The sequence below is a fragment of the Passer montanus genome, unplaced genomic scaffold, assembly GCF_014805655.1.
Source record: "Passer montanus isolate IOZ18808 unplaced genomic scaffold, ASM1480565v1 scaffold20, whole genome shotgun sequence".
NCBI lineage: Eukaryota > Metazoa > Chordata > Aves > Passeriformes > Passeridae > Passer > Passer montanus.
The window spans coordinates 12128801-12150718 of NW_024366592.1; the positions used below are offsets into that span (position 1 = coordinate 12128801).

The window sequence follows — 21918 nt, forward strand, 5'->3', positions numbered from 1 at the left end:
GAAGAATTTTAAACTTGGTGTAGAATATAAATCCTGGTAGGAAGGAACTCTCAAGTGAACAGGAATTTAGCTGCTTGAAAACCTTGGTCTTGGTTTAGTCCAATTTTTAGCCAAAGTGTGGATTCAACACTTTTAAGTTCTCAATTAAAAGGTCATCCTCATAGCAAGTGGTCCAGACTCACCATACCATCAGCCTGTTTTCCAGAGAAATCACCGCTGTTAGAAGGACAACTGTAAATGCCTAAATGAGATGATAGAAATTTTGTGACCTGAGTCAAAAGCAATTTTGCTGTCAAGGCAAAAAAAAAATTTCATTTAGACAGAAATGTTACAAAATAGTAGTCTTTTGATAGACAGTTCGCAAGATGATATTTGTGAAACTCTGTAGAAAGAGAAGCCAATGGAAATTACTTTTACATTTACACCTAAAGCAATTGCATGGATTTATTACATCTGGAGCTGCAAGCCTGAGACTGATTTATTAACTACTGTCCCTTTTGGTTTCTTATCCAGGGTGGCAAACCAGCTAAAAAGAAGTTGAGCTGCATGTCTTGTCCATTCAGCCCGTTTCTTGTGTTCATTTTGGTTTATAAACAAACATCTCTCAGGTCTCCTAAATAGATTTTCTGATTGAGTTCCCAGAACGGACCACCACCAGCCTCATTAAAGCTTATTTATGTTACTTTCATGCATGAATAAAAAAGCTCCCATTCACTGCTGATTTTATTTAGTTAGATTCTGTGCCTTGTGGTAGACATTGAATTGGAGTGACATTTTTGGCACCAAAAAAGAAAAATAGTGAGACTGCAAGGAACAGTTTGACACCTGCACCTTTTGCAGTACAAAAAGGAAGGGGTTAACCTGTTCTTGGCTATATGATATTGATTGAGGACACAAAGGAAATACAGCTGTAAATATTTAGGAAGATTCCCTAGTAGCTGGGGTGCTTTTTAGGGCATAGGTCATTGAACTGGGACTCTGGAGGTATAGTCTGTTTTCCCTGGGATGCCACCCGCTCCCTGCATGATAGGAAGAGAAAGGTCACTCGTTGTTCTAGGTCTCGGCTCCCAGCTGAGAATGATGCTGTCTCCCTCCTCTCCTTTTCCAGCTTGCTTGTTTATCTCACTAGCTGTTCATCAGAGTAATATCCACTCTGGCTTTGTGCTGAGCACAGTGGGTCCTGCTCTTGGCTGGGGCTTCTAGACACTAAGAGACATGATTCTCTCCTTATGCTTGTCTCCACCTTCTCTGTCCACGCTCCAGTGCTTGTGAGGTAAGATTAACAGCTAAAAAACCTCAAACCAACAATAAAATCAGTGTAAATGAAGAACGAGGAAGGAAAGATCCAGTATATGTGATAAGTTATGAAATAGGTTTGAGTAGTGTTTTTCTCCAGCCCAGGGCTGATGGTCTCTCTCATGTAAAGGTACTGCATTTTGGGACAAGAAGGATCTGAGCCTGTTGTTTAGTCAGAGGGGTGAACAAAAAGCAGCTTTGCCTCTTTCCTTTGCACTAAGCACATTGTGAATATTCTTAAGCATTGCCACAAGGATTAACATCCCTGAATTTTAATGTGCCTGGTGCTGGAATGTAGCTGGAAAGCAGAGCAGGCAGGAATGGTCTCTCTGGGCTGTGGGCTCTGCTAGGTGACTCTTTGAAGTTCTATTCAATAGCTTTCTGTTACTCTTTACATTTTTTCCTCTTTTCTGCTTTTTTTCCTCCTCCTTCAACCACTTCTGGAACAAGTACTGATACATTTCATGCTTCTCAAATTTACTGGACTAGATTATTTTATCTCCACATACTTTTGCATGGCAGTAGTATTAAAAAAATAATAAAGAAAAAAAAAAGCATGGGGACAGAAGTACGGAGTTTGGTGTTTACTTTGGATCATTAACCTGGTCTGTAAATTTGATTTTTTTTTTTTTTTTGTTCCTCCACTGCTCTCTCTGTGTAATTTCAGAGCCTGCAAAGAGACGTTGTCTTCTGTGGCTTCAGGATCCCAGCAAGAAATGGGAGTCTGATGGATTGTAAATGCACCGGCTTTGTTTAAAACCCAGCCAAACAGATAAGTGCACTTTTAATTCTCTCCAACTGGTGCTTTAGACACAGCTCTGCACAGCATCTCTCTTCAGTTCGGTGAGGCTCTGTGTTTCACTGCTGCAAATGAGTGCTGTGTGGGTCTCACTTCAGCTGAGAAATACCAGACAATATTGGTATTCCATGCTAAGGTAATTAATTGGTGTCTGAGGGAACTGCAGCTGAAGGATTGGCAGGCTCCTAGGACTCCCTGCTGTTCCAGAGCCACTGTCTCCAGCAGCCCTCTGAGGTTTTGGGACTCTGAGGAGCAGCTCTGTGGGACTAGACCAGGCTGATGTGACCCACCTGAGCATTAAAGAGTTCTATGGGACTCATTAGAGGTTTATTAACTAAACTTGGCTGGTTTGATTGAGAAGATGCTTGTGCAGGCTTAGCACAATCTCTGAGAAACCAGCTCATGCTGTGGCAGGAGAAAGGGCTTTCTGCATGTTCTTGTCATATGTGTGCAGAGAAAGTGATAGCCCTGCTTCCTCCCACCAGCTTCCAGGTGGGAAAAGAGCTGGGGATGGGGGAGAAAGACCTTGGTTACACTGAGTTTACTCAGGGTGTGCAAAGAAGTATCGTGGGTGAGTGGTAACAAGAATTGTCCCCTCAAAGTTAGGTGAACATTTTTATCTCTCTACCAAGAAAGCAATATCTGGCTGCTTAGATCTGCTTCTAAAGGTGACCACTGTCTCCTTGTGGCCACCCCACTGCAGTTACTAAATTATTCAAGAAACCCATAAAATAGAGTCTCATGTAAAGTGTAGCTTTGCAATAATATACAGCCATGGGGCTGGGGCAAATATTCCTCATACTGTAATTTACTGTGCTAGAATAATGAAAAGAAAAGCACTGAAGCTGAGTGTGTGAGCATTGTTGGGGATGTGCGGCAGGAGGCTGGACAACAGCCAAATTATCTACTCCAGTCTTGTCTTGCCTGCTCTTCCAGGGATAATTACTAGTGTGAAACATCTACCTTGCTATTAGGAAAACTACGAATAGGTTTGCTACAGCAAATTAGGCTGTAGTAACTGACCTGAATTCATCTTACCTACCTAAGCAGAAGGTGAGTTTCTTGGTGAAGTTGCCAGTTTTGGGGTGATAAAGAGAGACAGGAGAGACAAGGAGGGGAAGTGGGAGGTTGTTGCAGTTTGTGAGAATTAAATCTGGATCAACTTGTGATCCCTGAAGTATCTGAAGTTCCTTCTTTTCTAGGAGAAACTTCACTGCTGCTGTTATTACTAAGGAATTTTTTATATTAATAGAAGAAATGCCACGTCTGTTAGTAATGACTAAGCTCTGTCCTACAACTGTAAACAGTACTTATTCCTGACTCTTCAGTACTTTGAAAGAAAAAAAGCTTGACACTATATTAAGAAACACTGATTAAATGGAGCTCTAGTGACAAAATCAGGGCTAGTTCATTCAGCAAGGGTGGATAGGAAGTTAAAAAAGCTTAAATCCTCTCTGTGCACCAACTAATGCAGATTAACGTTTTTCTCATCTCAGAGATTCTCAAGGTACTGATTGTTAGGTTTGTAACTTTAAATCTCTTTTCTGCCAGTGAGCTGAAATCAATGCATTCCCTTATTAGATCCCATTAAATTAACCCCAAGCTGGCCAGCTCTGGGCAATCTGGCATTACTCAAAGTCAAATCTGGGAATCATCCTGAGGTGTGGCTGGCATGCAACATGTAACACTCTGTGCTGCCTGGAAGAAGCAGAAAACACTTGAAGTGTCTCTTGGGAGCTGTACTGATGACAGAGATGATACCAAGGGTGTTCTACTCACCTGTGGTTTGGCTGGTACTTCCTATAGCAGAGGAGAACAGATTCAACAGCTCTTGTCCAGTTACTGAAATAAAAAAAATTGTCTCGCAAAGAAGATCCTTGAATCCCTAACTTCTTGTCTTACAGGTGAACCTTGAGGACACCTGGGAGACTGTAGCTCCTGAATGTGTGACCTTCCCCTGTGATTAGAAGAAAGCCATGGGGAAAGACAAGAAAGAAGAAGCCATCTTCCTGAGGAAAAAGATAACTTTGCTGCGGGCTTTCTCGCTACTCATCGGCAGCATGGTTGGCAGTGGCATCTTTATTTCCCCCAAAGGTGTACTGAAAAACTCTGGCAGCGTGGGATTCTCCCTGGTTGTCTGGTTTTCCTGTGGGCTCCTCTCCATGTTTGGTGAGTGCTGAGCTTTGGCAGCCCTTGCTTAAGCACCTGGGAAGTGAGGGGAGCCTGCACATTTTTATGTTTAGAAAGCTGAGAAATGAATAAACCCAAAATTTTTAGTTCCTGCTGCAACAAAGGTTTAAGGAGTCAGGGGATGGTCACTAGGAGTTTTTAGTTCAAATTATTTCCCTGGGGTAATGGACAAACTTCCAGCACTTATGGTCTGTAATATCAATTGATGTACAAGTCCAAGGCAGGGGAGTGACAGTGACTGCAAACAGAGACAGCATGGTCTCTGTCAGGAAAGCTGGGAGAGAATGGGGGGACTCCTTCTGTAAGGTAGAAAGGAGATGTAGGCACTTAAAGGGAATCTGAGAGCTGTGCTGTGCTTTTCACAGGCGCTGTGAAGAGAGTAGAAAGGGAGAGTCCCAATATACCCTATGGGACCCCCTTTCTGTTAGAGAGATTGGCTGGAGCAGAATGCCTGGGGAGCTGCAGGGGATGCACCAGCCCAGGGTGGGTGTTGAGTGTCTCTAAGAAATGGTGTGGGGATGTCTGATGCTGCCTCACTTTCTGTGTGTTGATATTGGCTTGATTTCTGTCATTTAGTACCAGTCTTTTTTCTCATTTTCTCACAAAGGTTGTCTTTTTGATAACAGTTTCATTCTAGTTCTTTTGAAATAACATAGCTCTTCTAAGTTACACTGGATAAAACACATGGCTTTTAGTTTCTTTCATTAACTGTAAAAAAATCACCATCTCAGAAACTCTCTAAAGGTGTTATTAGGACAACTTCTCCCAGCACAGGAGAGAAATCTGATGCTTATTATAGTGGGTGACTTTAACATTCTTCTTCTGTTGTAACTAACTAAAAAACAAAAACCAAAACCTACCAAAACAAAAAAAAAACAAAAAAAAACCCCAAAAACAAAAAACCCAAAACCTACCAAAACAAAAAACAAAAAAACCCAAAACAAACAAACAAAAAAAAAAGAAACCAACAACAAAAAAAAAAAAACCACCAAGAAAGGAGACATATACTATGTGAAAAAAAAAATCAGCAGAACACTTTGACACTCTGGCATGTACATGCAACTTTAGAAATTGAGACATTCGATTGTTAATAGGGCAACAAGTTGTTCTTGCTCTTAGCATACGTGTACCAATATTTCATGTTGCAACCTCTGTGTGGTTGTTTGGTAAATTATACACTTCTGCTTAAAGAAAAGCTGGCAGTATAATGTGGGCATGGTGTTTATTTTAACCAAGCAGAGCAGTAAATGATAATGTATGTGTAATCACATAGTCAAGCTCTGCACTTGCAAAGGTTTTTCCCTCTACAGCATCCTTTGATACACTCTCCTGGAAAGGCCTTGGGAACCTCCTTACCAAGTGATTGCATTTTGTAGCTGGATTTGTCCGTTTGTTCTTCTCTTTTATCAGCTTGATGACCTCCCCTGATCATTTCTCTGACACTTTTTTGCAGTCTATTTAAAAGGCTTGCTTTCTTTGTGCTTTTTTTTCTTTCAAGTGGGGTATATATCCAAGTCCCATTTCATGAGTTCAGCAACATACTTCTATGCATGCTTGAAGCATTTAAAGGAATAAACGAGAATAAACGAGATGAGCTGTCTGCCTCTACTTGATGCTTTGAACAGGAGTTCTGCACAAATTTTCTAACAAGGAGGCAGGAAGCATTGAGGTTATCACCATCCTGCATGACCTGAATATGGCACGATTGCCACAGGACTTGGAGGCATGGTCATGTCACCACTGAATTCAAAGGAGGGAAGGGATTTATGTGAAGATGCAAGATAAGGACACAAGAATGTGGCCTGGGATCAAAAATTGAAATTACTGGTTCAGCCATGGCTTGTGGCTGAACTGCTGTAGTTGCTTGTTAAGCACCACTTCATCAGTCTAACAGTGAGGAGAAGCAAGAATCCAGGGTATCTTTCAAAGGAAACCTCTTGTAGCTCTGTGCAGCATTTCTATCACACACCCTTCTTCAGAGCTTTCATGGAAATGTTGTAACATTAACCACAAAACAGAGAATTTCTTTCCACCTGTCAGGTAAGCCAATTACTTCAAAATCTACTTCAAACCACAGTAGTGCACAAAAATAGAGAAAAATGTTTTTCTCTTAAACCTCTTTCTTAATTTCATTCACTACTTATTTTAAATGGATTTGTTCAATCCCTGAAAAATCACACAGAAAAGGGAAAACCCCTGGGATTATTTACTTGGGTACATTTCTACCTGAACTTTTCCAGGTGCCTTGTGTTATGCAGAGCTTGGAACGAGAATCACCAAATCTGGAGGACATTATATCTACATTTTGGAGACGCTAGGGCCTCTGCCAAGCTTCTTATTCCTGTGGGCAGAGTTTTTTGCTATCAGGTAAGAGATTTGATTTGCTTGCCTCTTCCTGGATGTAGTGATAATTTAAAATACCAAAAGTTATGGCACCAGATAACAGTCCAGGCAGTTTATAAAGAGTTGAATGATTTTTAAAACTTTTTCAGTGATAAAAGTAAGAAGATGCAATGTGGAAATAGTAACAAATGTTGAATATGTTCTGCACCTGAAGAATATCTCTCTTCTCCCCTGGCAGTTCGTATCCCCCAAGAGCTGCGGTATATTTCAGAGACTGACAATAGATACCAGATTTATTTCAGATCTTCTGTTTTCAGTGTGAAACTTATTTGGTTTCTTCAGATTCAGAAAGTGAAGACAACTTCCTGGCTTAGCCCCCGGTTAAATAATTTATAAAATTGTGAACAACTTCTTTTTTTAACACTAAAAAGGAAGTCCTCACCTCTCAATAACCTGTATCCTTCATGTAAGCTTAGATGAAGCGGAACATATGAACTACACTTGCATTGCTCAGTACGATTAATCTCAACTTTTGCTTTCAAGTTGGAAATTAATCATTTTGCAGCATGTGGTTTTTAACCCATTTACTGAGAAAAACCTATGAGAAAAACTCGATAGGAATTCACCATCTGCATGGGTGAGAGGATTAAGCCAGATGGGGAAACTTGCTCCCATTCCCAAGTTTTGTGCAGTTTTACCTCATGCCATTTTTCAACCATCCTCAGAGCAGTTTGTGCTTTGTTCCCCCCACACTCCCCACTCCAGGCCTGCCAACAGTGCTGTTGTTGCCCTGGCATTTGGACGCTACATGCTGGAGCCATTTTTTGCCCCCTGTGCTGCCCCTGTCCCTGCGGTGAAGCTCGTGTCTCTCCTGGGCTATTGTAAGTACTAACATTTATGGGATTGTCCATCCTGGCCTCTCTGCCCTAGACTAGGAGCACTTAGGGGCGTTATTTCCTGGACAGCTGTGGGATAAGGGTCCTGTCTTACCTCCTCAGCTAACCAAAATGTTCTGATTCAAGGTGAGGGTGTTGGGCCACTATATTCTCTACGAAGTGCAATGGGCCTCCCTCTTGACCAACTGGAGCTCTAGGCAGGGGGACTGTGCCAGGTGTGGGAGAATAAACTCTACATGTGTAATTGTACAAAAGCCACATGAGTTGTGGGTGTAAGGCTTGAGGTTTTGGACTTCTCTCCTAGTGCATCCAGACTGTGAAGCTGTCTTGCCTGCTCCAGACTGGTGTGGAATGCTGTGACATGTCCCACACCTTTCCCCCAGGCAGGTGTGGATCACCCAGCAGGAACCAGGTTCCTGCTCCCTTTTAGGAGTGTAAGTCAGCTCCCTCTTTAAACCCTGTATGCTGCACCAATGTTTCCTGACATCTCTCATCCCAGGCATCCTCTCTAAGGCATGAAGATGCAGCCTTCCCCCAGCATCCCTAGGGCAGGGAGAGCTGTTGTATTTTTTCCTGTGTGTGTTGAGCCCAGGCTGCAGCTGTAGCAGTGTGGTTTTCCTCTCCAGACATGGTCCTCACCCTCAATTCCTGGAGCGTCACCTGGAGCGCACGGCTGCAGACGGCTCTCTCTGTGGTCAAACTCCTGGCTCTTGCACTCATCATCGTGCCAGGGATGATGTTGCTGGCCCAGGGTAGGTGTTGCTACTCCTATGGCTGAGGAGGGTGCTCAGTGTGCCCCCTGTCATGGCTTTTATCAGGCCCAAGTGACAAATGTGGTGATCACTCAGCTGGCAGAAGCTTTCTCTGTCCATGTGCCAGATGTGAATTAGCTGGGAGCTGAGACTGGCGTAGGTGGCACAAGCTGCATCATTGCACTGGGCTGATGCTCCTGGCTTGGTGATGCTTTCTCCAAAATTTAGTGGGTCTTAGTGCCAGAGGATGTGTGAGCCTACCCAGGGTCACCCTAACCTTTCTCTGCAGATGGTCTTTGGAGTCAGACTTGCCTATTTCCAGTGTAGCTTGAAACGTTTCCAAAGCAGCACATATTCGATGGACATTTAGGATATGTGACAGCGTCCCCTGTGCAAATCACAGCTGTGTAATGAGTTACCAGCCCTCAGCTGAGCCCTGGTAATGCCATCTCTAACCCTTCTGTGGCATGATCTAATGTTTTTTTTTTCCTCCAGATTGAGATGGGTGGTAATTTAGTGAATTTACAATGAACTTGGTAAAGAATTTCATGCCCATATGCAGAGTGGGGGAGAAAAGCCCTACCAGTAGAATCTTCTGTGAACCATACAAGAGTATTGGCTTTATTCCAAGCCAGTTTATAGAAAAGCCCAAGGCATTCCCACTCAAGGGATGATGCCTGCTCCCTCTTCATGCTATTAACTTCTTCTGCAGAGAAAACACCACAGGCAATGGGCTCAGTGTTCATGTTTATTTCTGATGTCTGGAGTTGGCTCCTTTGAACATGCAAAGCTCCCCTTGGGCTGGCAGCACTTCTGAACTAAAGGACTGCCCTGCAGCTAGGAATCCCGAGCCATTACTGTTAGGAATGCCTTCAAATGACAATCTGGAGCCCTGGCACCCATCCTCTTGTTGGGGAGGATAAGCGCAGGTGACATCTGGAGGGAGAATTCACCAAGAGACTCCAGTATGACAGGTCGTATTTAATGTGACTCACGAGGGAATGTAAATTGCTCATTAATGCATTGCAAGCAATAAATCTTTTTCATGCACCATCACTTACCAACCATCATTTTGGAACATAAACAAAGTACCCCAATGGACCCACTCCTATATTTTGGGTTAGTTTTCTTCAAACCTATTTTCAAATTGACCTTTTTTTTGTGTGTGTGTGCTTAAAAATCAGTTTTGTGCTTTTAAATAATTTTCCCTGATTCCTCTGCCTTGGGCTGCTTTTTTTTGATTGCACTTCCATCCTTTCCTTTGCCACTACATTCTCTTTGGCTCACAATTACATTAGAGACTTGCTGGGCCAGTGTTTCAAACCCATGTGCCCAAATCTTGTCACTGAAGTTTTTGCAGAAGCACCTCCATAGAAGTGGCCTGACTATCTCCATGTCCTTTGTGCCGTGTCACACCTTGCCTGGTAAAGCCCAACTAGGAAAACTTCTCACCTCTTAAAGAGAGTTTATTATGGAAAATTGAACATAGATGTGGAACCAAACCTTGGGTTACCTGGATTTGAAAATGTTGGGAATGCAATTCTTTTTGACTGTGTTTGAATGAGAGGTCATTCAGAATTGCTCTCTTCCCTAAATCTTTTTGTTTTGATTTAGAGAAAATCCTGACCTTGAATTTTTTTTTGTTAAGTTTTGTTTTGTTATTTCAAGCAGAGAACTTGAAGGAAAATTAGGGGAGTTGGTAAATATCTGAGACCCATCTACTTTGAACACTTTATTTGCTTCGCACTCTGTGTCCTTTCCTGTGGGTGGGTGTGGTGGGTCAGACTGGCTGGTCTTGCTCCCATCCCCTCCTCCAGCCTGGTTCCCATGCTCTGGCCAGCACAGGGCTAGGGTCAGTGCTCCAGCAGCAGGAACAGGAGAGTGCACAGTGAGAGCTGAGTTAGCTGCCTCACTGGCTGCACCACATCAAAGGGGATTGTGTGTCCAGCTGCTGAGGGGGCTGGGGACTGAACAAGGGGGTCAATCCAACAACTTCATTTTGGGCCTAAAGGAAGGAGCGGACAACATGGATCGGCTCGTTTCCATGATCTCCTGTTCCCACATCAGGGTCTGTTGGAAAAAAACAGCTATTGTTGTTGCCCTTCCTGAAATGCCTAACCTAGCTGGACAAGGGATAGATTTTTGTTTTGGTTTTTAATGTCACTGTAGGAAAGTAAACATATCAGCAACAACACTGAAGTTAAAGCAATGAAATTAATATCAGTACCCTTCTCCAAGGAAATCACAAACACTCTTCCCAGGTCAGGGCAAGAGGTACAAGGGATGTTATCCTGTAGGGAAGAAAGCCTGTCTCTGACGTATTCCTACTCTGTGTCCACTGTTTATCTCCTCTGCAGGCCACACTGAGAACTTCCAGGATGCTTTTGACAGACAGTCGCTGGTTCTGGATAAGCTCCCCCTGGCTTTCTATGCAGGCATGTTCGCATACTCCGGCTGGTAGGTGCGATGGGAAGGCACTTCCCGGGCAGCAGACAGGTGCCCTCAGCATGACTCAGACTCTCACCCTGTCTCTTCCCATCGTGCAGGTTTCAGACCAGCTTTGTGCGGGAAGAGTTGGTCAAACCTGAACGGTAAGGCTGGGAGGAAGCTGCCCTGGGTCACCAGCCTTGAGGCTCCCACAGCTTTCCCAAGTGCAGTACAGGAAGAATAAATTTGTGGGTTCACCTGACTGCAATCAGTTGTACTGCCAGATAAAACCTGCAGTAATACTGTGCATAACAAGGGATAGCAGCTTGTTCTTTGTCTGTGTGTGTGTTCCCCTTCCTTGCAGAAATATCCCCTTGGCCGTCATCGTGTCCGTGATCACAGTAATTGTGGGATACATGTTCACCAACGTCTCCTATTACACAGTCCTGGGAACAGAAGATGTTCTGGCTTCTCCTGCTGTGGCTGTGGTGAGTTGTCATTGCTATTGTTATCTCCTTAGTGTGCCCAGCTTATGCTGTGGTCATGGCAAGTTTTTCAGAGATGGTTTTCCTACAAAATGCTTTATTGCTTTGTAATTTTTCTGGATTACTGGGCAACAGTAAATTCTTCTTGTTGTGCCTAAAAGATAATAAAAAGTAGCCTGCAGATGACAGTAGAAAAGGCAAGATTTATGACTTCTATATTACTCCTTCAATGGATGAAGTTTTCTTTTTTTCACCCTGATGTCACCTAGAGATCACCACATGTTCCCTAAAGTCATGTTTGCTCTTCCTCCAGAGCTTTGTGCAGCGAGCCTTCAAAAGCCTGATCTCCGTTGTCCCTGTCCTTGTCGCACTGTCCTGCTTTGGAACCATGAATGGAGGAATCTTCACGTTTTCAAGGTCACATCCCTAAGGGTCTATTACGTTTTTGGCTCACTGAATCAGAGGAAAGCATCACCAACCTGTGCAACTACCCATCCACACAGTGGCATTTTAGCCACTCTTGTGGGAAAAATAAGGCTTTTGACTCCCAGGTTGTCAGCTACAGGACGGTCCCTTTTGGCTAAGAGTCTACTTTTTCTATTTCTGACCAGGTCCAGACCTTAGTATCCAGGACTGCTCACAAACAAAGATTTTTATCTTCTCCCCTACCCTTCAGTTTAAATCCCCAGTTTAAAGTGAAATGTCAATGTTTCTGGTGAACAAAAGGCTTTATTGATGTTGGCAGCTGCTCAGTGAGACTGAATCTTCTTCCACTGGGTTCACCCAGCTGTGCTGCTGGAGGGCATGGGGTCCCTCTGCTGTGAGGCTCTCTAGGCAAACTCTCCCTTGAGAACTTTGAAGTCAGTGAAATGTCATTGGAATGGGCTATTCCTAAAGCAATAGTCAAGGTTCAAGAAGTCTTGTTATAACAATAAGAAAAGCTTTATCCCATGGAAAAATAAACTTGCCAGCTTCACCGTCTCCCATGTCCTTACGGGAGCCTTGAAACTGGAGAGGAGGGCAGGCCTCATGAACAGCATACTTATGTTGTGCTGGTCCTGTGGAGCTGAGCAAAGTCCCTGCAGAGGGTTTTGCTTCACAGCTTTGATTGTAAAGAGAAAAATCAGTTGATCTGAAAGGAATGTCTCATAGCCTGAAATCAAATGAATTACCTGATCCACTACCCTGAAGTCCTGTATTAAATACAGGTGTGGATGATCCTTCCCATTAGCTGCTCCAGATAATGGTTTTCTTTGAGGATGAGAAGTCTCTGGACAGCACAGAGGTTCTTAGTGTCCCCTACTGACCTTCTCTCCCCCATTCTGGGATCATTAACATAATCACTGCAGAGAGTCCATATAAACACTGATGGGGCCTCCCTGGCTGCCTGCCAGCCACACCCCTGCAAAGCCACAGAGACAGCAATAAAACAAGTTGTACACTTGTGCCCCAGCTGCTTGGGGCCCTGCTTCAGCCCAGCTGATGCTCTGGCATGGTTTGTTTGAGGATATTAAATTTCTAAAATTGGATGTGATTGTCTTCTCCCTAATTGCTCTTTCACGAGTTGAAGGAGGGATGCAAGCAAGGAACTCTCTGCTCTCATTTTGTAGCTGTTCTTGTGTGTAGCTGGTCTCTTGGCAGTATGACAAACTGTATTTTCCAACAGCTGACCAGAGGATTGGAAATCATCTGTCATTTGAGGAGATTGTACTTTATTTTTTCTACTTATGTACATATAAGAATATAGGCTTCAAAGCTGACAAACCCCCTTCATAAACTCGCCAGTTTATCTTATAAAGGATTGAAGTTTGTGATCCCTCCACTTCCTTTTCACTGGAAAGATTAATTCGTTTTTTGATGGCAAGAGACTTTCTTGCTCCTGTTTCCAGTCTGAGTTCATTCATGGTCACTGTGGACTTGCCCAAAGGTCTCTGCTGATGAAGCACCCAAGGAGACACTGCCAGTGGTTCTGATGGTGGGCTCTGAACTGCACTGAACTGGTCTTGGGAGAGCTGTGGGAACTCAGCCTTGGTTTTCTTCCAAATGCCCCCAAAGTGGAGCTCTGAGCAACTTGGTCTAGTGGAAGCTGTCCCTGCCCATGGCAGGGGAGTGGGTTCCAACAACCCAAACTTTCTATGAAAGTCCAGCTAAAGGCAAAACTGTGGCCTTGAATAGCAGCAGACTTGTGCTGAGGAAGAGAGGGGGTGCCCTTGATGCCTCAGGTCAGTCCAGTGACAGATCTCATTTCTAATGTGGATGTAGAATGTTAATGTACAGGGCTCCCTGTCTTTTCCTAGGACTCTGTTTGTGGCTTCCAGGGAAGGGCAGTGGCCTCCTCTCTTCTCCATGATCCACATTCGGAGGCATACCCCCCTTCCTGCTGTCATGTTAATGGTAAGGAGATCTGGCTGTGTGTGACATGATCTCTTCTTTTGCTGTCTTGGCTTTCTTGCCAAGAAAGCCAGGACTGGATAAACTGAGGAGTTTTAGAGGGTGTTTTATTCCCTGAAAAATAAAGCAGGTGGGATACAGGAAATGGCTGCAAAATATTAAGTTCCCTTGAGCCAGCAGTGGTATCCAAATGTACAACCTTAAGTCCCTGCCTTATAACGTTAGACACCTTTTTTAAAAGTACAGTCCCTACCATCTGCCACAGGTGCTGCTTGATATTGCCTTATGAAAATAGCTCTGCCAGGCTTTGGCTATCTGGAAATTTTAAATTCCCAGGTGTGGTGGAAATGCAGGGAATGAGCATTTGTAGAGATGGTCTGGTCTCATGTTTTGGTTTGTTCAGGGTTTTTTTATGGCAATGGTCCAACTCTATCCCAACTGTGCTGCAGTGCCTGTTGCAGTGGCTGAGCTGCTAAAAACTTAGCAGATGTCATTGTAGATAGCCTGTGTACAAGCAGGGCAGGCTTTTGGATCATGCATGTTTTAATTGCCCTGGCTTGGACATGAATCATCGAAGATGCTTCTGATCTTGAAATGATCACTGTTTTCTGTAGCACTACAGATCAGTGCCTTTAGGTCTTTAGTCTGTGACACTGTTTTGTAAAGCTCTCTGACCTCCAAAATGCCGGGGCTGTGAAGTAGTTGCAGGGGGTTTGGAGGAGGTGATCCATGGCTGTAATGACTGTATTCCATGTTCAAAATTCTCAGTTCCCTTTGGTCACTGCCATGGTGTGCATCGGAGACATCTACCATCTACTGAACTTCTTCAGTTTTTCCCGATGGCTCTTCATAGGATTAGCCACCCTTGGGCTCATTGTCCATCGCCACCGTCACCCGGAGCTGCACAGCCCCTTCAAGGTAAATGCACAGCACGTACCTGGCAGCCAGGAACAGGCAGGCCTGGCATCCCTCTCTTTGATTTGCTCATAATTACAGCATTACATGGCCGTGGTTGCCTTTAGGTTCTGAGGGATTTCAGTCTCTGATGTTTGATAATGTCTGTGGGGAGCTCCTGAAACTGGCTGGCGTGCCTAAACAGCCAGATCTGATAAATCCTATAGAGCCAGTTCTGCATGGGGTTACCAGATGCATCTGTTAGAAGACTGCTTGCTGCAAGGGGCAAGGTTTCAGGCTTGGAACTGGGAGATGTATACAGAAAAGTTCTCTGGCTCATCTCTTGTGGCCTACAAGAAGGAACTCTTGCCTGGATGTTATTTCAGTGGCAGGTAAGTCTCAGCTCTAGCTGAGAAGCAGGCAGGTGTCAGGCTTGGGGGGAAAGGAGCATGTGTGGATGGAGGGGTCTGGGGAGCAAACTTGACTTGGGAGGAATCATCTGCTGGTACAGAAATATTGCCTCATGTAAAGCAGTGGGCCCCTCTTGTGGCCTTTCTCACTCTGCTGGGATCCCCCCTCATGTCAGCAGGAGATGCTGAGCAGCTTTCCTGTGCTTGGGCACCTTTCCCACTGCAGAATAATGTGCAGAAGGCATTAGGTTGGGGCGGTGCTTGAGGCGGGCACAGTTTGCTCCTGGCTCTGGTCGCCCCTGCGTGGTGCTCCAGGCAGCAGCTCCCGTGAAGAGAGAGCACCTCCGGGGCTGTGGGCTCTGGGCAGCAAGGAGCTCGGCGCACAGGAACACTTCCTGCAGCTCGCAGGGTCCTCTCTGAGCTGGGTGCATCCTCCTGCAAAGTTTGGGGTAATTTTTCTTCTCGGTCTTTGCATTTAGCAGAGACCTTGAGGCTTCCCAGTTTGTTGGTTGGCTGCACTTGCATACTCCCCCAGAACCAAAGTGAATTAGTTTAGTTTACTTTTTCTTTCAAACCAGTCTTTTCAGGGGAGATTTATTAGTGGGTGGCACTGCTGATGGTTTCAGATGCTGAGATTTTGCCCTGGTTTTCTTCAGACAAAGATTCAGACCTCTGGCGGCTCCTAAATGCTGATTAAACGAAGGGGGGAAATACTGGCCTTTGGGTCGGTTCGGCTGGCTTCCCCCCGCCTTTCCCCTGGTTTTTATCAGTTCTGTGCTGCGCTCTAGTGGCCGTCGCCTGCCGCTGCCCGGCGGAGAGCAAAGCGTGGCACACGTGTGACAACGCCGGTACTTGCTCTCTCTACAGCATTCTGAGTTAAAAAGGGTGAGAAAACACCGGAAAGAGGAGGGAGCACTCCGCTCGCACACATCTCAAGCAAATGTGCAGCGTGAGTGCGTGCATGTAGGAGCAGCTGGCAGAGGATGCTCTGGCTGGAAAGAAAAGAGTACCTAAGTTTGATGGCTGGAGGGCTGCCGTAGCTAGAGCAACCGATCTCTTCCAACTTGGCATGTTGAGTATCGAAAATACAATCTTTATTACTGGTAAAGATTGTCACCTTATGTGAGAGCAGCTCCTTCATTCCTTCAGCCATGGCAAGGAGTTACTTGGCAGAGTTTGGATCCAGAGACAGAGGGAGTGTTTCACAGTTTTATTATTTATTGCAGTTTTCCTATTTGCTCTCCAAATAACCCAGACAAATTGGCTCATCCAATAGGGTATGGCTGAAGTGCTGAGTGCTGCTTTGATTTTCACCATGGTATCACTGAAGCTGAAATTCTTGGTGCAGGTAAAACAGAGATAGGGATAGGGAGTCTGGTTTGTCTTGGTTTAGTCACTGTAAGTCTCAGGCAAACTGGAGGCAGGTCAACATGAGTCATGAATTTTATAAGCAAGGAACAGTTTGATTCAAAGTGTCACTTCTTTCTTGGCTTCAGATTTTCCCTCAGCAGTTGCCTGAGGTGGCAAGTAGGTATGTGTGCCTGTGCATGCACAGGTGCAGGATATTTACAGAGCCGTGGGGTGTAGGTGGCTTCTCCCCCTGCTTGGCTTCCAGTTGCAAGTTAGGTTTAGATTTTGGTGCACATGAATATAGGAGGCATGCACCTCACAGGGCACTCTGGGCTCTGAAGCTGATGCGGTTGTTTGCAGTCTGATTGTACAGAAGCATTCTGCAGGACATTTTCTTTAGGTAGAGAAATGAATGCAGTGTGTGCTGGCACATACAGAGTCTGATTGGCTAGAGCCACCAGTTTTTCCTGATAGTCTTCTGTGCTCTTTTCCTCAGGTTCCCCTGTTTGTTCCTGTCTCTTTTACCATCATCTGCCTCTTCACAGTGGCAATGTCTTTCTATTCAGACCCTGTGAACATCAGCATTGGATGCACCATAGTTTTGAGTGGTTTTCCAGTCTACTACCTCATCATTCACAGGCAGATGTCAGATCGCTGCCGCAACCTGTTTTGTAAGTATGCATTTCACTTTCAGTACTGTGGACCTAAACACGCTCAAGGGTCAGGGTGTTGGTTTGTTCCCAGGGCTCACCTCTGATGCAAATTGCTCCTTGACCAACAGACCTCATGAAACCTAAATCATGACCGCTGGCACCACTCTGGTGTCTTTCCCAAGGCACAGCTCCCACAGCCAAATTTGTTTTAACAAAGACAATGCTGAGGTCTACCAGCAGGGGGAACAAAGAGGGTTGCTTTCCCACACCAGCCCTAGTACCCACTAAACTTTATCATGTCTTTGGGATCAACAGCTCTGGGTGAAATTTGTCTTGACATGAGGCGGAAAGATGAAAAGTTAGGATGGAGAGACTACAGGCAGACGCTGTAACCCCGTGCACAAACTTGCTTGCTGAAATGCTAGGGAGAGGGCTGCTAGGAAAAGAGTACTGCCAGAGGTCTGTGTGCTTGGTGAAGACGCCAGGATGATTTGGGTACAAATGTAGCTGTGGAAATGAAGTACATTTCCACTCCAGGCAGTGTGTAGTACAGATTTCCTTTGGATGTAGGCATGGTGGCACAAGGGTTTTTTCAGAAATGAGAGTGTAGGTTTGAATTTAATTTGTTGTTTCTGTTCCAAGTCTTGTTTTCTTTTGATTTGATGTTGGATGGAGGTGCATCAATAATCACTCAGTAGAGGAAAACATATAGCAAGAAAGGAAACAGATACAATGATCTGCCAACCTAAAATGCTCCAGCTATCAGTGCTGATGCTCTGATTTTCAGCCACGTCTCAGGATTTCGTCTGGACTAAACTTCCTTCTTTTTTTCCCACCCTTTCAGATTATCTTACACACAAACTACAGTTACTGCTGGAAGTTGTCCAACAAGAAATCAAGACTTACTGAGAAAACCATCAAAACTCACAGAAGACAATAAAAATCTACTTACACCATTTTTGACACCTTTGATCCTACCAAAAGCAGGCCATGCTTTTATTCTTTTTAGTCAGTGCAACTGAGGATGACTGAGCCAAAGCCTTGCTGCAAGTGTTCCTAAGCTTGCCAATTGGGATTTGTTTCTGCCCTTTTATTTTTTTCAGAAGAGCAAACTAGTTCTCTGAAATGAGCTTGCTTTGCCTGCAAAGTGTCTTTGAAACCAAGATCCTAATTTTGCTGCCTAGCCCACTCCTAAGAAAAATTCTGTGTGTGTGTGTACAGAGACAGTATTTTGTTTTCCTGGCTTGGCAAATAGAGGAAGTGGGCATGTTGCAAAACTTAGAATCAAATACATGGAAGCCAAATGCAAGTTTCAAACAGAACCACTACAGCAGCCTTGTGGACAAGATGAAGGGTTGGGGAGACTTAATTAGAGGTAAGGCAGATGAATTGGAAAGGGGATAAAATTTTATCCACCAGAAAGTGCAGATTGAGCTAATGAGAAGATATTTGAAATCAAAGTATTAACAAAGTCAGAATGTTTTGCTTTGTTTTTTGTATAAGCAGAATGAGTTTTTCAGCTTTGAAATAATCTTTTAACTTTGAATTTTACTTTTCTGAAATTACATTTTAAAATGTACAAATGCATTTTTAAAGCAATCAGTTAAATATCAACTGGAATATGACAGGAGAGATCATGATCCCTTCCCCAGCTTCCCAGACCCACTCCTCACCAGTGAAGTTGAAAACAGAATTTGGCGTAGCTCCAGTGAAATACAATTTCTCCGTTAATTAGACAGGACCACTGATGAGACTTGGGCAAAGTCCTGAATAAATGCATCTTCTGGTGCTGTAAGAAGACATGAGTGACTTCACTTCCAAGCTTTAACTTGCCAGTTGCGCATGACTTGCTGATTTAATCCATAAATGCTCATTTGAACTAATGGCATGAGAAAGGTTTCCATTATTGGATTACTTTGGTTTACATTATTAATGTGGCAATGTTATGTCCAGATAATACAGCAATTACCTATTTACAATCACGTAATTGTTAATCAGTTGCTAAAAAATGGGAAGTAGCATGCTAAGACTCCTCTAATGACTGCTGGAAAGAGGAACAGCAGAATGTGGAGCATTTTTAAATCCTTTGTATCAAACATTTATGTACTTAAAATAAAAACAAAGTACCATTTACAAATCCAATGTAATCTACTGAAACATGTAAAATTTTTGGAACTAAATTTGGGTTATTGTCAAAGCAATTGAGAATTATTATTCTTGTAGTGACTGGTTCCTGTTCCTAGGCTGAGTTAAGCTGGGACAGCAGCAATGTCAGCAGCAATGTGGTAGCAGGGCTTGTTTCCCCACTACTGTCCCACAATTTAATTTACAAGCTGCTGGACATTGTCCAACAGGAAGTACAGTTCACTGGGAAAATCCTCACAGTGGAAACCATCACAACCTACAGGAGAAGTTCCTGGCTTTAAATGATAGAATGGATTCAAGTGAGAACTGGAAATGCTTCCAGGATCCCAGACAAGAGCCAGTCCCTCCTCATGCCAGGCTTTCCTGAAGTTGAACTGCCTGGTACACCTTCCCACCCCAGTGGTGGATCAGGACCCAGTATGGGTGGCTGGAGGGGCAACCTGCAGAAAACCTCTTGCAGTACCAGGTGAGCTCAATCACCCCCAACATTTCCTGGGTCCATCCACTTTGGTCTGGAGGTTTTACACATCTTAAGGTAAAAGCATGAGGTAGTGCCAGCCTGGCCCCAGGCTGCAATACTCATGTGAGCACAGTGTGCATGTGTTGTAGCATCAGGACTCCCACACCAAACCTTGGAGCAGTCTGAGATTGCAACAGGGCTACTGCATGTCACAGAGGCACAGACAAAGGGTGAAAAGTCCCTTCTTTGTCCATTTCCTCTGAAGAGAATAGCGCACAAGAATTGAAATTCCTGGGAGAAACTAAGTAGTGCTACCATAAAGGATAAGTCATTTGACATATGCAGGGAAACCACACTTGGGTGTCTCTGCTGACTGTGCAGGAATATGATCTCACGGGACTATACATAGGATGTCTGCTCTGAGACCTGTTCCATTCCCAGATACTGGAAAGTCAGACAGGTATAGTACCTTGGTTGAGAAATCAGAGGTTCAACAGTTCCACGGATGACATTGCAATTAAAAGGAATAAAAATAAAAAATATGATGTTCAGAAGATATCAATTTACAGTGAGCTCAAGTTTCCAGTTTGTGGAGAGTTGTTTGTTTTCAGAGAGGATGGTGTGCTGCTCCCAGCAAAGATATTCTACCAAGCCAGAATGCTCTTCCTAAACCTCCTGTCTCATGTCTACTGAAGCACTTAGGCCTCAGTGGGTCTAAGAGCTTCAAGAATGGCCAGAAGTGAAAGAAAGTGAGTTCATAATCACATTTGTGGTGTTGTTTTTTTGGTTTGGTTTGGTTTTTTGTGTGTGTATGCTAGGGGTTTTGTTGTTGTTGGGTTGGTTTGTTTGTTTCAATGCTATGTCTATAGAATGCACTCAGAGTGTACCCTTTCTGGAAACCCAGAGATTTATGTATTTCAGCCACTGCTGATCTGGTGTGACTGGATCACCAGGAAAGAAAAATGTTCTGGGCAGTTCAACTGAACACAATCTGAGATTTATAAAAAGTCAAAGAAATGCTTTCAGCTTAACAAGTTTGCATCTTAAGACTACTTGACATGTTGTTAGGATTTATGCCTCAGAGCTCTGCTGGGAAATGCTGTCAGCTTCCGAAAGGCTGGAGGTCAGACTGGAAAGTTCCTAAGCCTTGTCTGATTAGTGTGGGGAAGAGCAGAGAGGAGGATCAAACTTCAAGGTGCAGGAACAAAAACACCTGGGACGGTGCAGAGTTCCGAGGGCTGAGCAAGCCTGTCTTGCAGGGCTCTGTGCTCAGTATACACAGGTTTGTGTGGCTCAGTATGGCTCTGCTTGCTGCAAACCCCCCAACCAGTGCCCATACAACCCCGGGGAGAGCAGGATGAACAACACCCACTTCCTGCACTGAGATTTGGGGGGGCACTTTAGAAGGCAATGTCAGCTGTTGGCTTTCCAAGAATGATGTTCAACAGAAGCTGCTCCTTATAGAAAGGACAAAGTGCTGAATATGCCCGGCCATTGTAAGGCTGAGAGGAATTGGTTGTAGGTAAGTACAATGGCAGGACCCCAGAAGCAGGAATAAACTCTACTGGTTTGTAGTGACATTGACTTTGCAGTTTTGTCTGCCAAAGCCCTGGGCTGGGCCTGGCCTGCTTGTGCTTGGCAGAAGCACATGTGTCTGTCGCAACAACCAGAAGGAAATGTTACTGAGCCCTACTTCCTTAAGGGTCTGTGGCAGAGAGGAACCCGTGCTCCCACGGAGAGGCTGCGAGGGAGACAGAGAGGTACAGATGTGCTGTGGGCAGATCACAGGGAGCTCTCACAGGCCAGCTGTGGCTCACTTTCAAAGGTGTTGCTGCACCCAGGGCACCTTTGCCATGCAGAGCAAGGGCTAAGCAGGCTCATCCAGCCTGGAAAGCACAAGGCTGATGCTCTCAGCTCCTGAGGGTGGTGACTGGGCAGCCTAAGAACAGAACTGTGCCAGGGAAGTGGCACGTGCTTGGGCTCTGACAGCCTTCCCAGGGTGCAGCTGAGAGGGGAGGGTTGGACACACAGGAGGTTCAGGTTTTCATAGCTTGTGGGCTTGGCTTTAAGGTCTGCTGGAGAGTTACCTGCTTTCACTTTGTCATACTGTAAGTTGTGTTTGTATCTTCATTCATTCATCTTTTTTTCTTGTGTAAGGGAAAAGTTTGCTTTTTAAGTATAAAATTTTCTCTGTATAAAGTTATTCCTATTAAGATAAAAATATATAAAAAGCAAATGTAGAGTTGCACAAGACCATGTAGTGAGATCTTCAGCAAAATGTGAAGGACGCTACCTGTTGTGCTGGCAATACATTTCTTTCTGCTTTTGAAGTGTTTCACCTCTGTTTATTTCTAGTTGGGGTTAGCTGATGAGTGGAGAATCCCAGTATGGAGCAGAAATGCTGGAAAGTGAAAAGAAAAGTAGGTC

At 44.4% G+C, this 21918-nt stretch overlaps 1 protein-coding gene across 5 annotated transcripts; it reads left to right on the forward strand.

Annotated features, from left to right (window-relative positions):
* The first annotated feature begins 684 nt into the window (after positions 1-684).
* On the forward strand, positions 685-21880 carry LOC120501650 (cystine/glutamate transporter-like). 5 transcript variants are annotated; one of them, XR_005627364.1, is made up of 14 exons: positions 685-1273; positions 1964-4264; positions 6526-6652; positions 7394-7509; positions 8151-8276; positions 10634-10733; positions 10823-10867; positions 11068-11191; positions 11502-11605; positions 13486-13582; positions 14348-14497; positions 16730-16904; positions 17731-18261; positions 21847-21880. XR_005627364.1 is itself a non-coding variant. In XM_039708208.1 (14 exons), exons 3-14 carry the CDS (start codon positions 4072-4074, stop codon positions 17793-17795), a joined length of 1422 nt encoding a protein of 473 aa, XP_039564142.1. In that variant the 5' UTR covers positions 685-1273; positions 1964-3148; positions 4000-4071; the 3' UTR covers positions 17796-19028. The 5 variants fall into 5 exon arrangements, 4 of the variants coding, with proteins under 4 accessions (XP_039564142.1, XP_039564143.1, XP_039564144.1 ...); XM_039708208.1 differs by lacking the exon at positions 21847-21880 and having other exon boundaries at positions 1964-3148; positions 4000-4264; positions 17731-19028; XM_039708209.1 differs by lacking the exon at positions 21847-21880 and having other exon boundaries at positions 1964-2231; positions 4000-4264; positions 17731-19028.
* The last annotated feature ends 38 nt before the right edge of the window (positions 21881-21918 follow it).